Source organism: Eurypyga helias, unplaced genomic scaffold, assembly GCF_000690775.1.
Source record: "Eurypyga helias isolate BGI_N326 unplaced genomic scaffold, ASM69077v1 scaffold12841, whole genome shotgun sequence".
Taxonomy (NCBI): Eukaryota; Metazoa; Chordata; class Aves; order Eurypygiformes; family Eurypygidae; genus Eurypyga; species Eurypyga helias.
This window is the reverse complement of record NW_010229042.1, coordinates 25,007-42,364: the sequence shown is the minus strand read 5'-3', so window position 1 is coordinate 42,364 and position 17,358 is coordinate 25,007. Positions and strand designations below refer to the sequence as shown.

General features: G+C 42.1%; 1 protein-coding gene across 1 annotated transcript in view; it reads left to right on the top strand.

Moving 5' to 3' along the window:
* Nucleotides 1-17,358, top strand: part of LOC104516052 (ankyrin-3-like) — a gene marked incomplete at its 5' end in the record, with an annotated part of 74,300 nt that overhangs the window by 39,148 nt on the left and 17,794 nt on the right. The window contains 6 exons of the mRNA XM_010160251.1: nucleotides 34-6,450; nucleotides 8,372-8,446; nucleotides 9,303-9,434; nucleotides 10,476-10,619; nucleotides 12,876-13,548; nucleotides 15,239-15,617. Of these exons, the coding sequence (XP_010158553.1) occupies nucleotides 34-6,450; nucleotides 8,372-8,446; nucleotides 9,303-9,434; nucleotides 10,476-10,619; nucleotides 12,876-13,548; nucleotides 15,239-15,617 (7,820 nt within the window). The remainder of the gene's footprint in view (nucleotides 1-33; nucleotides 6,451-8,371; nucleotides 8,447-9,302; nucleotides 9,435-10,475; nucleotides 10,620-12,875; nucleotides 13,549-15,238; nucleotides 15,618-17,358) is intronic.

The following is a 17,358-nucleotide window of genomic DNA, read 5'->3' as shown; positions in this document are numbered from 1 at the left end:
TTTTTATGTTTGATTTTAATTTAACAATCTAAGAAACGGTTGAACGGAGTGCAGGAGCAACAAGATCCCTACCTGCTACTTACTCATACAAGCCATTCTTTTCAACACGACCCTATCAGTCATGGACAACAGCTCCAATTACAGTGCCTGGGCAAACCAAATCAGGCTTCACTTCCTTATCAAGCTCTTCCTCTAACACTCCTACAGCCTCCCCATTAAAATCAATATGGTCTGTCTCTTCTGCTTCTCCAATCAAATCTACATTAGGAGCCTCTACCACATCTTCAGTTAAATCTGTTAGTGATGTAGCATCTCCGATTAGATCATTTCGGACAATCTCTTCACCAATAAAAACTGTGGTATCGCAGCCTCCGTACAGTATGCAGGTTACTTCAGGCTCTTTCGTCAGAGCTCCCGCAGTCACAGAAGCTACTAGTCTAAAAGGGCTGGCATCCACTACCACCTTCCCCTCTCGGACATCTCCAGTAACTACAGCAGGATCTCTCTTGGAGAGATCATCCATAACCATGACGCCTCCAGCATCCCCCAAATCCAACATTAACATGTACTCTTCAAGTCTGCCACTTAAATCGGTCATCACATCAGCATCCTCACTTTTATCGTCCCCTCTCAAGTCAGTGGTGTCACCTGCTAAGTCAGCAGTTGATGCCGTTTCCGCCTCTAAGGTCATGATGGCCTCGTCTCTCTCGTCGCCAGCAAAACATGTAGCTGGGCACACAGATGTACCGTTGCTTAACGGGTCTGTGTCACCTCTGAAATACCCATCTTCTGCCAACTTAATAAATGGATCCAAAGCTGCAGCTGTTTTTCAAGACAAGATCGCTGCAGCTGCACATTCTGCAACTTGTGCTGCTAACGCAGTTGCTGACACAGCTGAGAGAGTGTTATCAACAGCTACAACAATGTCATTTTCTCCACTCAGGTCATTTGTGTCTTCAGCACCATCAGCTTTCCAGTCAATGAGAACTCCTCCGGCAGGTGCTTTGTACACAGCCCTTGGGTCAATATCTGCAACTACCTCATCAGTAACTTCATCAACAATAACAGTGCCGGTATATTCTGTAGTCAATGTTTTGTCCGAACCAGCATTAAAGAAGCTCCCAGAGTCGTCTTCACTTACAAAATCAGCTGCTGCGTTACTGTCACCCATTAAAACATTGACTACAGAGGCACGCACCCAGCCTCCCTTTAATCGAACTTCATCTCCAGTAAAATCTTCCTTGTTTTTAGCACCCTCTGCTCTCAAATTGTCCACACCATCTTCTTTATCCTCCAGTCAGGAGATACTGAAAGATGTTGCTGAAATGAAGGAGGATCTAATAAGAATGACTGCAATATTGCAGACAGATGTCGCAGAGGACAAACCGTTCCAACCCGAGATACCAAAAGAGGGTAGAATTGATGATGAAGAGCCCTTTAAAATTGTTGAGAAAGTAAAAGAGGACTTAGTGAAAGTTAGCGAGATTCTGAAAAAAGATGTGTGTTTAGAAAGTAAAGGGTCGGCTAAAGTATCCAAAAGTGATCAAGGACACCTGTCTGAGGATGACTGGGTAGAGTTCAGTACAGAGGAGATTGATGAAGCGAGACAGCAAGCTTTGACGAGCCCTCCTATATCTGTTCCAGAAAAGGTCCAAATTAAAACTAAAACCATGTCGGAAAAGGATTATAGCTTGTCAAAAGTTATTGATTACTTAGCGAATGATATTGGTAGCAGTTCCTTAACAAACATAAAGTACAAGTTTGAAGAGGGGAAAAAAGAAGGTGAAGAGAGACAAAAACGTATTTTAAAACCAGCTATTGCTTTGCAGGAACACAAACTTAAAATGCCTCCAGCCTCCATGAGGCCTTCAACATCAGAAAAGGAGTTATGTAAAATCGCAGATTCCTTTTTCGGGACAGATACTATTTTAGAGTCTCCAGATGACTTTTCTCAACACGATCAAGATAAAAGTCCCTTGTCTGACAGCGGCTTTGAAACGAGGAGTGAAAAGACACCTTCTGCCCCACAAAGTGCTGAAAGCACAGGGCCAAAACCGCTTTTCCATGATGTGCCCATCCCTCCCGTCATTACGGAAACGAGGACTGAAGTAGTTCATGTTATCCGCAGCTACGAACCGTCATCCGAAGAAATTCCCGAGCAGAAAGCAGAGGAGCTACCACCCTCAAAACCTACCCCGGCATTTATGGAGCTGGAGCAAAAACCTGCTGGATCTATTAAAGAGAAGGTTAAAGCTTTTCAAATGAAAGCCAGCAGCAGCGAAGAAGATGACCATAAGTGTGTCCTTAGTAAAGGTGTCCGAGTAAAAGAAGAAACGCATATCACTACGACAACTAGGATGGTTTATCATAAACCTCCGTGCACTGAAAGCACGTCTGAAAGAATTGAGGAAACGATGTCTGTTCATGACATAATGAAAGCCTTTCAGTCTGGACGTGACCCTTCCAAAGAACTGGCAGGTCTGTTTGAACATAAATCATCAGTAGCGTCCGATGTTAGCAAGTCTGCTGAAACTTCACCGCAGCATGCAGAGAAGGACAGCAAAATGAAACCCAAACTGGAGCGAATAATAGAGGTCCATATTGAAAAAGGTAATCAGGCTGAACCTACTGAAGTCATTATTAGAGAAACAAAAAAGCATCCAGAAAAAGAAATGTATGTGTATCAGAAAGACTTACCTCGGGGAGATATTAACTTAAAAGAGTTGGAAAAACATGATGCTTTTCCTTGTTCAGACGAACAAGGTCAGCAAGAAGAAGAGGAGCTCACGGCCGAAGAGTCACTTCCTTCTTATCTGGAATCCTCTAGAGTTAACACTCCCGTGTCCCAGGAAGAAGACAGTCGCCCTAGTTCTGCTCAACTCATGTCTGATGACTCTTACAAAACACTGAAGCTTTTGAGTCAGCACTCAATAGAATACCATGATGATGAGTTGTCAGAACTAAGAGGGGAGTCTTACAGGTTTGCTGAGAAAATGCTTCTTTCAGAAAAGCTAGATGTGTCTCATTCTGATACTGAGGAGTCAGTTACTGACCATGCTCTACCCCTTAGTGCAGAGTTACAGGGGTCTGATAAACGATGCAGAGAAAAACTAGCTACTGCCCCCAAAAAAGAGATTCTCTCCAAAATCTATAAAGATGTGTCTGAAAATGGTGTAGGTAAAATGTCTAAAGATGATCATTATGATAAAGTGACAGTGTTACACTACACTGGAGATGTTAGTAGTCCAAAACATGCGATGTGGATGCGCTTTACTGAGGACAGATTAGACAGAGGTAGAGAAAAGTTGATGTATGAAGACAGGGTGGACAGGACTGTTAAAGAGGCAGAAGAAAAACTGACTGAAGTATCACAGTTTTTTCGGGATAAAACAGAGAAGTTGAATGATGAGCTACAGTCTCCTGAGAAAAAGCAGCATAAAAAAAATGGCAAAGAAGTACATTCTAGCCAGAGCTCTGCCAGCAGCAGCCCTGAGAAAGTTCTGCTCTCTGAATTACCGTCGTCCGGAGATGAATGGAGTAAGGTGAAGCAGTATGCACATGATGGGAAATTCCTTCCCAAGGTGGATGAAAGAAAAGCGTCCAGTTTGCCCAGCAGCCCTGAAAAAAGGATATTTGTGCAACCTGCAGAGGACTCTAAACAAACTATGGAACACAAAGGAAGTGCTCAGCAGACTGGAGTACCTGAGGTTTCACAGTCCGGGTTTCAGCTGAAGCAATCAAAGCTCAGTTCCATTAGGCTTAAATTTGAACAGAGTATAAGTCCAAGGAGTAAGGACGTAACTCAAGAAGACAAAAAGCTGGATGGTCAGTCCAAAATCCCAGTAAAGAAATTGCAAGACAGTAAGTTACCAGTGTACCAGTTTTACTCCAGAGAGAAACACGCAAAGCAAGTGGAGCTCATTGATGGGAGCCCAGCTGTACAGAAAGAGGTGAAAATACAGGAGGATTTTGTTCCAGGTAAAGGGAAAGCTATCGAAGACTTCCATGCTTCAGACACGCAAAAACAAAGAACTGAGATGAGCAAAGGCGTGTCAGAATACTATCCAGACCCGCGGACAAAAGACCTGGCGTATGGCTCAGACTCAGCAACGAAGGGACACTGGGACAAAAAAATCTACAGGACGTGGGAAAGTCCTGGAACTTCTAATCATAAAACACAAAAAGAAAAGCTTTCACATGTGCTGGTTCCAGATACAGTAAAAGAAAACCACGTTGATCATGCTGAAGCTAAAACTGACCGAAAAAGTGAATTTATCACTGTGACAGAGCACAAACTGGCAGCAAATGGAATTCATTCAGAAGAAGTGAAGGAAATGACTGTAAAATCTCCCTCAAAAAGGGTTTTATACAGAGAATTTGTTGTCAGGGAGGGGGAACGTAATGGTGAAGTGACTGATAAAATATCCAAAAGGAAAGAAGAAATTGCTGTGTCCCATATTCCAGTCAGAATTGTTGAGGAGAAGAGAGGCACGCTTGATGGTGTCTATGAACTCTCAGCAAAAGTATCCCAGTCAGCTGTGATTAAGGAGAAAGTTGAGAGGCAGATTAATTATGTGGAAGATGAAAAGATAAAGCATTCAGAAATCAGAAAAATTACCAAGCAGCAGAGCTCAGTAGGTCTAAGTCGTCCTGTTGAGGAAATGGAGATATCCCCTAGCAAATCCCCAGATTCTTTAGAATGTAGTCCAGGAAAGGAATTTCCTTCGAGTGAGTTAGTTGACCCCGGTGCCAGTGATTACTTGGATAAGGTTGCACCACTAGCAAGCACTGAGGGAGTAAAAGAAATTAAGACCTTACCTGTTTATGTCAGTTTTGTTCAAGTAGGGAAGCAATATGAAAAGGAGGTGCAACAAGGAAATATTAAAAAAATTGTTAGTCAGGAGAGTAAGACAGTGCAAGAGACGAGGGGGACATTTTACACAGCTAGACAGCAAAAACAGCCTCCTTCTCCACAAGGCAGTCCAGAAGATGACACACTAGAGCAAGTGTCCTTTATAGATAGCTCTGGTAAAAGCCCTTTAACACCAGAAACACCAAGTTCAGAGGAAGTGAGTTACGAGTTTACATCTAAAACACCCGACTCACTAATAGCTTATATCCCAGGCAAGCCCAGTCCTATACCTGAGGTGTCGGAGGAATCAGAGGAGGAAGCAGAGGCTAAGTCAACATCTGTAAAACAGGCAGAGGTTGAGGAACCACAAGTTGACAAAGCATTATCTAATCATATAAATAAGGACTCGAACAAAAGACCCAAAGGTAACAGAGTTGCCTACATCGAATTCCCTCCTCCTCCACCACTGGATGCAGATCAAGGCGAGTTGGAGAAGAAGCCTCATCATTCCGCTGAGGGTGAAGTAGAGATGACAGAGGTGAACTTGCAAGATGAACACGACAAATGCCAACTGGCCGAACCCGTCATAAGAGTACAGCCGCCGTCTCCTGTGCCGCCGGGAGCAGATGTCAGTGACTCCAGTGATGATGAATCTCTCTATCAACCTGTTCCACTTAAAAAGTATACGTTCAAACTGAAGGAGCTGGAAGATGACCAGAAAGAAACCTCGAAGCCCAGAGCCCCTGAAAAGATTGAGAAACAGAAAGAGTTAGGCCATCCCACTTCTGGGAAACCTAATGAGTTTGACATTGGGCTTGATTCGCCCCAGAACGATGTAGTGCAAAATGGGAATAACAATGACCAGTCTGTCACAGAGTGTTCCATAGCAACCACTGCAGAATTCTCCCATGACACTGATGCGACAGAGATTGACTCTCTTGATGGTTATGATTTGCAAGATGAAGATGATGGTTTAACTGAGAGTGATTCTAAACTTGCAGGTCCGGCAGTTGAAACCAAAAAGGACGTATGGACTACAGAAGGCATTGTAAAGCAGACTGATCGCTGCTTTAGCCAGAGTAAGCTTGAAGTCATTGAGGAGGAAGGCAAGGTAGGCCCTGAAGAAGACAAAGCGCCTTCAAAGGGTCCAGCTTCTGAGAGAGCCGGAGATAAGAGTGAACAGAAGTCAGGGGCACAGTTTTTCACTTTGGAAGGCAGACACCCTGACAGGACTGTATTTCCTGATACGTACTTCAGTTACAAAGTAGACGAAGAATTTGCAACGCCTTTCAAAACGGTGGCCACCAAGAGTCTAGATTTTGATCCGTGGTCCAATAACCGAGGTGACGACGAAGTGTTTGAGACTAAATCAAGGGATGATGAGGCTAAGCCATTTGGGCTGGCAGTGGAAGACAGATCTCAAGCAACCACACCTGATACAACTCCAGCCAGAACTCCAACAGATGAAAGTACGCCAACTAGCGAGCCCAACCCCTTCCCATTTCATGAAGGGAAGATGTTTGAGATGACTCGCAGTGGTGCAATTGACATGAGCAAGAGGGATTTTGTTGAAGAAAGACTTCAATTTTTTCAGATTGGTGAGCATACTTCTGAAGGGAAGTCAGGGGACAAGGGGGAAGGGGATAAAAGTACAGTCACTGCCATCACACAGCCACAGGCAGGGGACAACACTGTAGAAACAAACCTAGAGACACCAGTAGAAACAACAGCAGTTGAACATAAGCCCATCATCCAGGCCAGTGGAGATTGCATGGAACAGACACTTGGTAGTAACTCACTGGAAAAATCATCGGCAGCGGTAAACGCTTCTAAAGTTGATCCCAAATTGCGCACACCAATTAAAATGGGAATTTCTGCTTCCACCATGACTCTGAAGAAAGATGGCCCTGGCGAAGTGACAGATAAGATAGAAGCTGTGATGCCAAGTGGTCAGGGATTAGAAAATGAAACTGTAGCAGTGATTGTGAGTTCAGCTTCTAGCCAGACAAGCTGTAGGCAAACAGAGAACACTGATTTTCCAAAAGATAATTTTAATAACAACAACAATTTGGATTCATCTGCTGTCCCCACAGATGATATTACCTGTAATGTAGTGCTAAAAGAACATTTGGAACCGAAATGTTCCCTCCAGAAAGCTAATCAAGCGAAAAACACTTCAGGAAAAGGTACAGGGACAACACAAGGACACAGAGTAAGAGATAAGCAAAAACCACACGGAGAGCAGAAAAAGTCAACAGAGTTGGTAGGAGCTAGAGCAAAATCAAAGCTTCCTGTAAAGGCCAGCTCAGTAAAAGAAGGCTTTTCACAAAATAACCTCCAAAGCAATACAGGGGGTAAAGTGAGAGGGGCTAGTAAGCCTGACAAAGCAACGCAGAATAATTCTTCTCCCTGTCTAGAAGCAAGGTCTAGGATTCCTGTAAAAAATACACATAGGAGTAATCTAGCTAGAAGAACTCCAGCCCTGCCAAAACAAGAGCAGGTAGAGAAAGAAAAAACAAAACAGCTTCCTTCTAAATTACCAGTAAAGGTAAGATCTACCTCCGTCACCGTGACAACAGTTAAAGTAAAGAAAAATCAGCTTAGGGAGGTATGTAAACACTCTATTGAATATTTTAAGGGAATTAGTGGTGAGACATTAAAGCTTGTGGATCGTCTATCTGATGAAGAGAAAAAGATGCAGTCAGAGGTCTCTGATGATGAAGAAGACAGTACATCAAGGAACACATCCTTATCAGAAGCTACTCAAGTTTACCAGCCTTCCATTACATCGAAGTCTACTAGAGACATGAGAACAGAGGCAGCATCTATAAAATCAAAGAGTGAAAAGGCCGACAGTGAGAGGAGGAGGAGTAAGAGGACTGGTGAGAATGAAGGCAGTCAGGTTTCTGGAGCTCTCATGGCTCACCTCGTGGAGATCAAGCCTAGTTTGTAAAACTTTCAACTTGTTGATCCTAGTGCATGAACTGTTGTGATTGCCTGTGGAGTGACTTAACCGTAGTTTTCATCCTGTCATTGTCATCTGTATGTGCTGTCTTACACTCTTCTTTCTTCCTTTCAACAAATCCTGTACTGTAGAAAGCTAGTGAAGCATGCCAAAGACATTTGTGTAACTCTGAAATTGATGTAACTCAGAAATTGAAAGATTTCTTTTGTGACAGCAAATTTGTTCTGTCCAAGTAGAGAAAATAGATGATAATCTGGTCTTGGTGGTTCCCACCAGTAATTGAACAATTTGTGTACAGTCTAACAGCTAGATTGTCAGCATGTTTGGTCTCATTACACGACATCATGTAGTTTGACATTTGGCTTTACACAGGTGAAAATATAAAAGCCGTTAAAATTTTTTGCTTTGTAGGTTATTAGGACACACAACCATTCTAGTAAACAATATAAGCACTGGCAACCTAGTCAAATTAAAGCTACTCTTTCTAATAAGCTTTTGTCCGGTAATGTGGTTTTCTGTACAAAACCTTTTAATTGAGAAATTGTAAATCACAGGTCCACAGAGTCCATGTGAACGGACAGATATAAGGATGGCAATTGTAGCCGATCACCTAGGACTTAGCTGGACAGGTAAGCTTTTCTGCTTTGATATTGAAATTAGTCGTCGCTGTTACATTTACGAGTAGTCTTTCGCCAAAAGCCACGGCGAGGCTGCACCAGGCTCTCCCCGAGCCCAGCCTCCCGAACATGCAACACGTTGCTGGGCGAAGATGCCTAAGAGGAAATCGCTGTGAAGAATTAGCCCATGCTCTTGCAAAATCAAACAGAAACTCATAGGGAAAATAGCTAAAATGACTCTCAAGACATTCACCCAAGGGGTTGAGAGGATCTCTCTACTCAGGCTCAGGGATGCCTCTGCACCGGGACAGCAGTTTCCCCAAAGCCCTGGATGTCGCAGGGAGCCCAGCATTGCCCCAGCAAGCCGGTGCCTTCTGTGGGGTTGCCTAACGTCTGCCCACTGTACCTCCCTCTCTTGATGGGCGGAGTGGCCCTTGGTGGGCTTACAGCTGCAGCAGCCATGTCTCCCCCCGGGCGTAGGTGACGACAGCACCAGTGCTGAGCTGCACAGCAAGCTCACAAAAGACTAACTGTCACCAGAAAAAACAGTTTTTATATATTAGCAGTGATGAGGTAGTCTCCACAGAGCATTTTTTCACCATGTTGTGGTGGCTTGCTGGGTATAAATACGATAATAGCTCACAGAGATGATGAAAATTCAAAATTATGTCTGTGTTAAGAAATTAAAGTACGAGTATATAATGTCATGCTCATCGTTATCTGTAAAGTTTTTGTCAGGTAGTTTTGTTAACATCTTTGTCGTCTAAGAAAGATAATCTTTTTCAGCATGACCGGATGACTGAGGGATTTGCGCTTTGGTGGTTTTGTTGTTTTCTTTTCTTGCTTGCCTTTTTTTTTGTCTTTATAGAGCTGGCAAGAGAACTGAATTTTTCTGTGGATGAAATAAATCAAATCCGAGTAGAAAACCCAAATTCTCTTATCGCTCAAAGCTTCATGTTATTAAAAAAATGGGTTACCAGAGATGGGAAAAATGCTACAAGTAAGTTCAAGTAGTTACTTTTGTTGTTTATAAGCTGTAGCCCATTTCATCTGTTGCTTCCTCTAAATAGGTTAAATTGAAGAAAACATTATGAATGTCTTGCCAAACCACTGATGGGGGGGGGGGGAAATCAGTTATACTTTTAGCAGAAGTCGGAAACTTGTCAGATTTATTCAGTATATATGCAGAAGTGTTCTCCACATTCATAATTGATGGGACAAGTAATGAACTGAAATTCCAGTTAAGGAAATATTAGGGAAAACTTTCCAATAGCAAGGAACGTGAAGCATGGAAATAGGCTGCCTGGAAAAGCTGGGTAGTCTCGCAGTGTTGCAGGTCATAAGAAAAGCCTACACCTCCTTCTGTGAGGCGTGATGGAGAGACACTACGTCTGCACTGATTCTGCTGGGTTTTTCTGTGCATTTCACTTGAATCGCTCAAACTGAAAGACAGGTTTTGATTTTTGTGTTAGGTCAGTGGTATTCGTTACCATTCTCTAATCTGCACGGTCCTACCCAGTATTTGAGTCTGCTTTGATCTCTTTCTCTGTAAAAGTAATTTCCAGTATTACCGTGCTCTCGCAACAAGATTACTGTAAATGGGATTTCACGATGTGCTGCATGAATAGCCTTGCGTGCAGCATTACCTACATGGCTACCTATTCTGTTGTTCCTCGAAACAGAATGGTAAAAGGATTATTTTTTTACACTCCTTTTTACGCTCCAGTAAAAGGATATTTTTCTTTCCATACTAAGCAAATATGTTCTTTAAGAACTCTCTGACCTTATTCTTTGTGCCTTTCGTGTTACAATGTACTTACACTTGGGGGGAGGGAAGACTCTTAATAGATGTATATCTTGAATAAGTAGGCAGCACAATGACTGCTTAGACAAATGATGGGGATTGCTAGAACCCAAGGCACTGGGACAGAAACATATGCCAGCAGTGTATAATTAACGCAGTGGGAATGTCACCGAGAAAGACGATTGCACGGTTCTGCAACGCTGAACTTCTTTCTGACGTGTCTTATTTGTTTTTCAGCTGATGCCTTAACTTCCGTATTGACAAAAATTAATCGAATAGATATCGTGACCCTGTTGGAAGGACCAATATTTGATTATGGGAATATTTCAGGCACCAGAAGTTTTGCAGATGAAAATAACGTTTTTCATGATCCCATTGACGGTAATTGAATTCAGTGGTCACGTTTAGTTCAGTGACATGTCCAATAACACAGTAAAGTTGTATAAACTAGACTTTAAAACAACCCAGTAAGTTCTACAGAAATAATTGTTTTTAATGTGAAGGGTTTTTCTTCTCCTAGAGCACACTCATGGTATAATAGGTAGGTTGAACATTAATATCTTAAGGAACGAGCCCGGGATCCCACAAACATATGCCCGAGTAAGCTTGTTCCCACCAGCCTCAGCATCGGTTGACAAGATCTGGATTTTTTTCTCCTGTAATAGCTGGGCTTTGAGGCTTGCCCATATATATTTTTAATGTACTTGGTATTGCATGCTTTCTGAGTTACCTGGAAATACATGTATGTTATTTGGCTTCCTGTCAAGGTAAGTTAACAGAAAGAATTCTTCAAAGTGAAAAAAAGAAGGAAGAACAAGGGCGGGGGGGGGGGAAAGGTGCTTAGTAATTGCATAAGGTAAATTAATGTGAATTTACTACCAAGGCTCTTTGAGACAAGTGAACATCAATTACTTTATGATTTTCACTTGGACCATTTCTACAGTGGCGTTAGTACACGAGACTATCTTTTTCAGTCCACTAATGGGTAAAATTGGGTCATAATTTTCGCATGTTAGCTGTACCAACTGAGAACAGAATTGCTATAGGTATACTTACTGTTTATCAGTATGCTGAAGATGCTAAATGTTGGGGTTTCTTCTTTTACATGTTAGTTATCAGGTACTAGGTTGCTACATTCTTTACTTTGATTTTTGTCACATGTATTAAAATTGCTCCTTAAATAAGATTTTTCCTTTGTAAGTAACATTTCCTTTGTTGTTTTTTTTTTTCCTTTTCCAATTTGTTCAAGAATATTGGGCTTTATTTTAGTAGGATTTGTTTTCTTAAAGCATATAAGCTCAGTGTGCCTCCATTACTGAACAGCATTGCTGGTCATTGAATCATTGCATTACAGAAATAATTTTCTGTTGACATTTTAAGAAAGTTGCTCTTGAAATGTTGCTTATGCCTTTTAATAGTAGCATCAGTGTTTGTATGGAAAAAAAAAAACGCTTCTCTGCAGTTGCTTTCTGTCTCTCCTCTTCTCCGAACCTTCCTCAAGCTTCCTTTCCTCACCAAGACCAGACCACCTTTGCCTTTCTCTCGGCTGATTCAGGAAACAAAAAACCAAACCCTGTTAATGCACCTCCCTTTGCAGGCAGCACAATGTCAAGTTAACCCCATGGCATGTATTTTTTTCCATTTGTAGGTTGCCTAATCTATCATTTGCTGGAATGTGATCTTCAGATTTTGTTGTCATTTTAATGTGCATATTCAGTTTAATCCTTGTGTATGGTTTTCTCATGTTTTCATCATTTTTTCTTTTCTCTCTTTATTTGATCAGTGTATCTGATTGTACCCATGTCACCAAGATCACCTCACTCTCCAAGATCACCAAGATCTCCTTACTCACCACAGTCCTCTCACCTGTATAACTTTACTGTACCTGAAATATTCATATAGCTCTCCCTTGTTGTGTTTGTGTTCTCTTATCCCTTTGTTAACTTCCTTTTTTAGTTTTTTAGTCTGCTGTGTGTTTTAGATCTATTCTTTAGTATCCTCATTAGGATCCATTTCTGTTCCGCATTCTTTAACTATTCCATGCTAAATTGGAGGTATATATTAGGTATACACAAGACTGTATTGCTAGTATTGTGTATTTTTTATAGAGAATTAAAATGTGGATCTGTTTTAGAAATAATACCTTGAGACAAAAAAGTGGCTGTCCTTTGTTAAGATCTTCTTCTGTCTTTAAAAATCTATTTTATTAAACTTCCAAATTTAAAAAAAATAAAAACTGGGAAAGAAAGATTTACACAATATGGCTGCGAGAGACCATATTGGCTATTAAGGGGACAACCACCCTTGTCCACATTTGGTTTATTGCATGCTCATAAGACAGTCTGCTATAGCTTGAAAATATTAAAATGGCTGCAAAAAACAACTGCTGAAATCTTTACAGACTATTTACAAAATAGTCAGAAGTACTGGCTTCACCGTACTACTCCCTGGCAGTAGTCATATTTTGTTCCATCTGTTTAAGACAAAGTAAAGCAATCTATCAGAACTGCATTTGTTCTTATACGCCTGCACCTCCTCATACGTTTCATACTTATGTAACTCATGAATCATTTGATACTTGCTTATTTGTTGCTCCATGCTACATCCCAGTCAGTCCAAATGTGCTGTCTTCCTTAGGTTATCCCACCATTCAAGTGGAACTGGAAACTCCCACTGGGTTGCGCTTCGTGCCGCCCACCCCTTTCCATCAGGACGATTTCTTTAGCGACACCTCTAGCCTAGAGTCACCCCTTAGAACTCCCAGTAGACTGAGTGACGTGTTAGTGACCTCCCAGGGACACGTAGATGGTACAGCAGCAGCACCGCCAGTGGTGACTGAAGAAGACACCTCACTGGACGACAGCAAGCTCGATTTCTCAGTGCCTAGAGAAGGAACATCTAAAGATATTTCCATAGGCGAGAGCCAGTTGGAGGAAGTGGACCTTAAGGATTTTCCGCGGTATCTTGGTAGTTATGGCGGGATGTCAAAAGATGCTAAACAAAGGCAGAGTGAAGAGACTAGTAAAACAGGAGTAAGGACTGAACAGCCTGAGAGAGGAAAGTCTGGTACTGATGAGGAGATGACGGAAGAAAAGTTTAAATCTCTGTTTGAGGACATTCATCTGGAAGAAGGAGCTGAGTCTGAGGAGATGACGGAAGAAAGAGTATGGTCAATTCTTAAAGGTGTTCAGCAAGCAGAACACGAAATGTCTTCAATTACAGGTTGGCAGACTGACTCGTCAAGTGTCACCGAGCCACCGACGTCAGGTCGCAGAATAGGGGGTAGCCTGCTAGATCGCTTGGATGATAGGTGAGCATCTTTGTGTAAGAATGGGTATGTGTAAGCAGGGCGTCCTTCCCATGCTGCTTTCACCTCCAGGAGCTGTGCTGAGCCTGCTGTTCTTCTAGTCTTTGTGAATATCTGTAAATACATATATATATGTGCATTTAAAAGAAAAATGAACGGATGACTCGATTCAGCCTCAGGCATACTTGTCTTTAAAAATGTGTATTTATCAGGTTTTGTTCTTAATATAGGTATTTCAGAAGTAATTGAAACTATGTTTAGTGAATAATACTACTTTTTGTGTTCTTTGTCTTGTGTGGTTCTATTTTTAATTAATCCAAGTGATGCATAGATGTGACAGGAATCAGGGACTATAAAATGTCCATTATCTGAAACCAGGATACAACAATACGCTTATTTCTCAGGTACCTTTTTAGCAGTCGTCCTTTTCACTGCATCTTTGACTTCCCTCAGATAGTTGTTTCTTCTTCTATAAGCTAATTTTTAATTTGTCACTGTTTTTATAACACTTACTTAAAGCATGTTATGTCATGCTGATTTACTAGGCTTTTAAAGAGATGAGTTACCAGGCATGAGAAGGTAAGCACGGTGATCCCAAATCCAGCTAGTCCCATATGCTGCCTCCCAGCAGTGACTGCAGATGTTGCTCAGGGAAGGAGGGTGGACATACACACTGTTTACTTCCAGTACTCTCCCAAGCTCCGCTTGCTTTCAGCATAACAACCTGCTGAGATAGATACTTTCTACATACTTATCCTCAGGGTATTCCTCTCGCATCAGCTTTTCCAGCCTCCCTTTGGACATACTTAAGCTTTCAACATTCACAGTACGTGTTGCTGTGTGCAGCCTTACTGGTACCCAGTGGGTGAAGAGCTCCTGCCTGCCTTTGTTTTGAACGTGGCTCCCATGATTACTGATGGAAGGAGCCAGGTCTGCATGAGCTGTAAATCAGCAGGGAATGATGATCTGCAGTGATCATTTGTCTGTCAGCAGTTGATATCCTTGGCAGCTTTGACTCAGGGTGTTTTAAGGTTCCAGGTAGCTTTGGATGCTCTCTTATTGAATCCAGTGGGAATTTGGCCATTGATTTCAGCAAACTGATTGTCTTGCAGGACTGTAAAGCACTTGATTTACTACTGAGGTGATTTCTGTTCTGTTAAGCAAGTGTTGTTATTTTGCATTTTATATTGTGTCAAACTTGTAAAACAGATCACTACTGGAAGTAAAAGTGCTTCCTTAAGAAGATAACTTATCCATTTCTAACTAGATTAATTCAATTTAGTATCTTTTACAAGACTTCTCCCAGCACATAGCTGGCACACAGTACTGCCATGTGTACAGTCCCAGTGTTTGTCTGAAAGCAAGAAAAAACCACAAAGAATATACATGAAATACACGAAATGGTAGGTTTCGTGTATTTTTCTTTCTCTTCTTCCTTTCCACCTCCTCCCCCACCCTCAAGTGGAAGAGCATTAATATAAAACATTTGGCCTTGTTTCCAGTGTTCACCATATTCTCATTGCTTCCGAAAGGCTATTAAATTGATTGATGTTTGCAAGCTGAATTTAAAATTTTACTTTTCTCTGTCTGAAATGTATGTGCTAAGAAGGCAGGCTCAGTAAGAGGCTCACTGCTTTGCCCTTCGGTGTGTGATTTAAGCACTCAACGGCTGTCTATTCTTTTTTTCTCGTAGCTCGGACCAATGTAGGGATTCTATTACCTCGTATGTCAAAGGAGAAGCAGGGAAGCCAGAAACAAATGGAAGCCTCTCCGAATCCACAGCAGAGACAAAAAGTAAATCTTACATCCAGGAATCTTTAAATGATGTGGGAAAACAGCATGACAAAGAAACCCTGAAAACAAAGACCCAAATTTCAGCTGGTACTGATGAGCAAACGTTATCATCGACAGCGTATCAGAAATCTTTGGAAGAGACTGGCAAGCTAGCAACAGAAGGCAACAAAACATCTGTGCCTGTCAGTGTGAAGAAGATGAGCTGGAGTACTTCTGAGGATGGCAAGCCAAGAACAAGCATTCAAGAGGAGGAGGGAGCAGTAACGTCTGAACAGAAGGTACAGTATGTCCTGTAATTATTAACTGTGTGAGGAGTCCCTACTGCTTGACATAATTTTTTGTAAGACTCGTAACGTTGTTTGTGACAGGGATTTATTTTAACCCTTCTTTATGCCTTTCCTTTTTATTGCCAAATTAAGAAAAATAGAAGTTAGTGGAGATTTATGTTCTGCAGTGTAAATAGAATGAGGTGGCGTCGGGCAGAAGAGCCAAGCAGGGCTGCATAATCCTCTGCCTGGCTGGCCCTGAGCCCTGGAAGAGGTTAGAGCAGCTTCTGGGCCTGCCGTCCCGCATCGCTGGGGAACAGGACTCCCTCCTGCCGTGACATACCACCTGTGCAAACAGTGCCACACAGCTCCGCTCTCCTCCATCTGCTTCCAGCAAGGTGATGCCGCTGGTTGCCGCTCTCTTTGTGACACTGAAGTGAGCAAAGAGATAGAGAGACTCTTTGGTCCCTACCCTGCTCCTTGTCCCCAACACCTCCTGCATTCTTTTACTCAATAGGCAGTAAAAGAAATGTTGGGTAGTATTTCATCTCCTTCTTATATTTTTTGTTTCACGGCCTTGTTCATCCTAACTCCAGAGTGCATCCAGCCAAGAGGGATCAAAAGCTTTCCAAATGCGTAAAGCACTTTTCCAGGTGGTAGCTCTTCCTCAAAATGCTGCGGAGGGGCTCCCCTTCTTTTCCACCTTGCCTGGCTTGCACATCCTTAACTGCAGAACCTCAGTTAGGAGTTGTTTTCTGGCAATGAAGATTTTAATAGCTTTCTCGGTGGCATATAGTGGTTTCCCAGAAGCTTGAAGTTGGTTCCAAGAATGGCTTATAGCCCCCTAGCTGCGTGCAGCCCAGCGGTCAGGGGGTTGCCTCGGAATAGATGACAGGGCCAGCAGGGAACCAGGCTGAAAAAGGGAGTTGTAGAGTTTGTTCTACGTTCCTCTCTCTGCTGAGATTGTCTTCCTGGGCGTAATACAGGAGGAGATGACAACTTCTGGAAGTGAGATATTTCAGTAGAATTGCTCCTACATGCTCTAGCTTTTTTTTTTTTTACTGTAGCACAATAAAAGTGTTGGCTGTGGTGGGCTGCCAGTAAATCATTGAGGTTTAAATTAGTTCACTTTAAACTATTCTTTTGATTATACAACCAGGAGCTCTTTTATTAGATGGTAACATAGTTAGTCTCAGCAGTCATGCAGCATATGATTGTTATTATCTTGTTATTAGTTCATGACACAGTTGAATCAGCGAAGATCTTTCCTAATGTTCACTAATTACTGGAATACTTAAAAAAAAGTAAGTAAGAGCCTTCTGCAAAGGCAGTTAAAGGCAGATGGCAGCGTCCCTTCGGTGTTGGGAGCCTTTGGGGCAGACCTCGGGCTGACGTTATTGCGCTCAGTGTAAACGCAGGGGTAAGCGCAGATGCACACTGTAATGTTCTGAGGGTGCGCAGCAGTGCCGCACTTCCCCCTCTGGATTCCCACCAGTGGGAAGGTAAGTCGTCATCCACTTCTGTGTTCTCTTTACTTTGGGATATCCCATCTGGATTGGGAAGAATAAGTGCCGGCTTTTCTTACACATGCTTTTTGCACTACTTTTGCTTTATTGGTAAAGGGTGGTAATCTTACTTGCTAAATAACAAGTCTTTTTATAGTCATGATCTTTGATTAAACTGGTATCAGAAAATAATGTGATTTCTAAACATGGGTTCGTCACAAAGCTTGGATGGGTAAAAAACCAGTGTT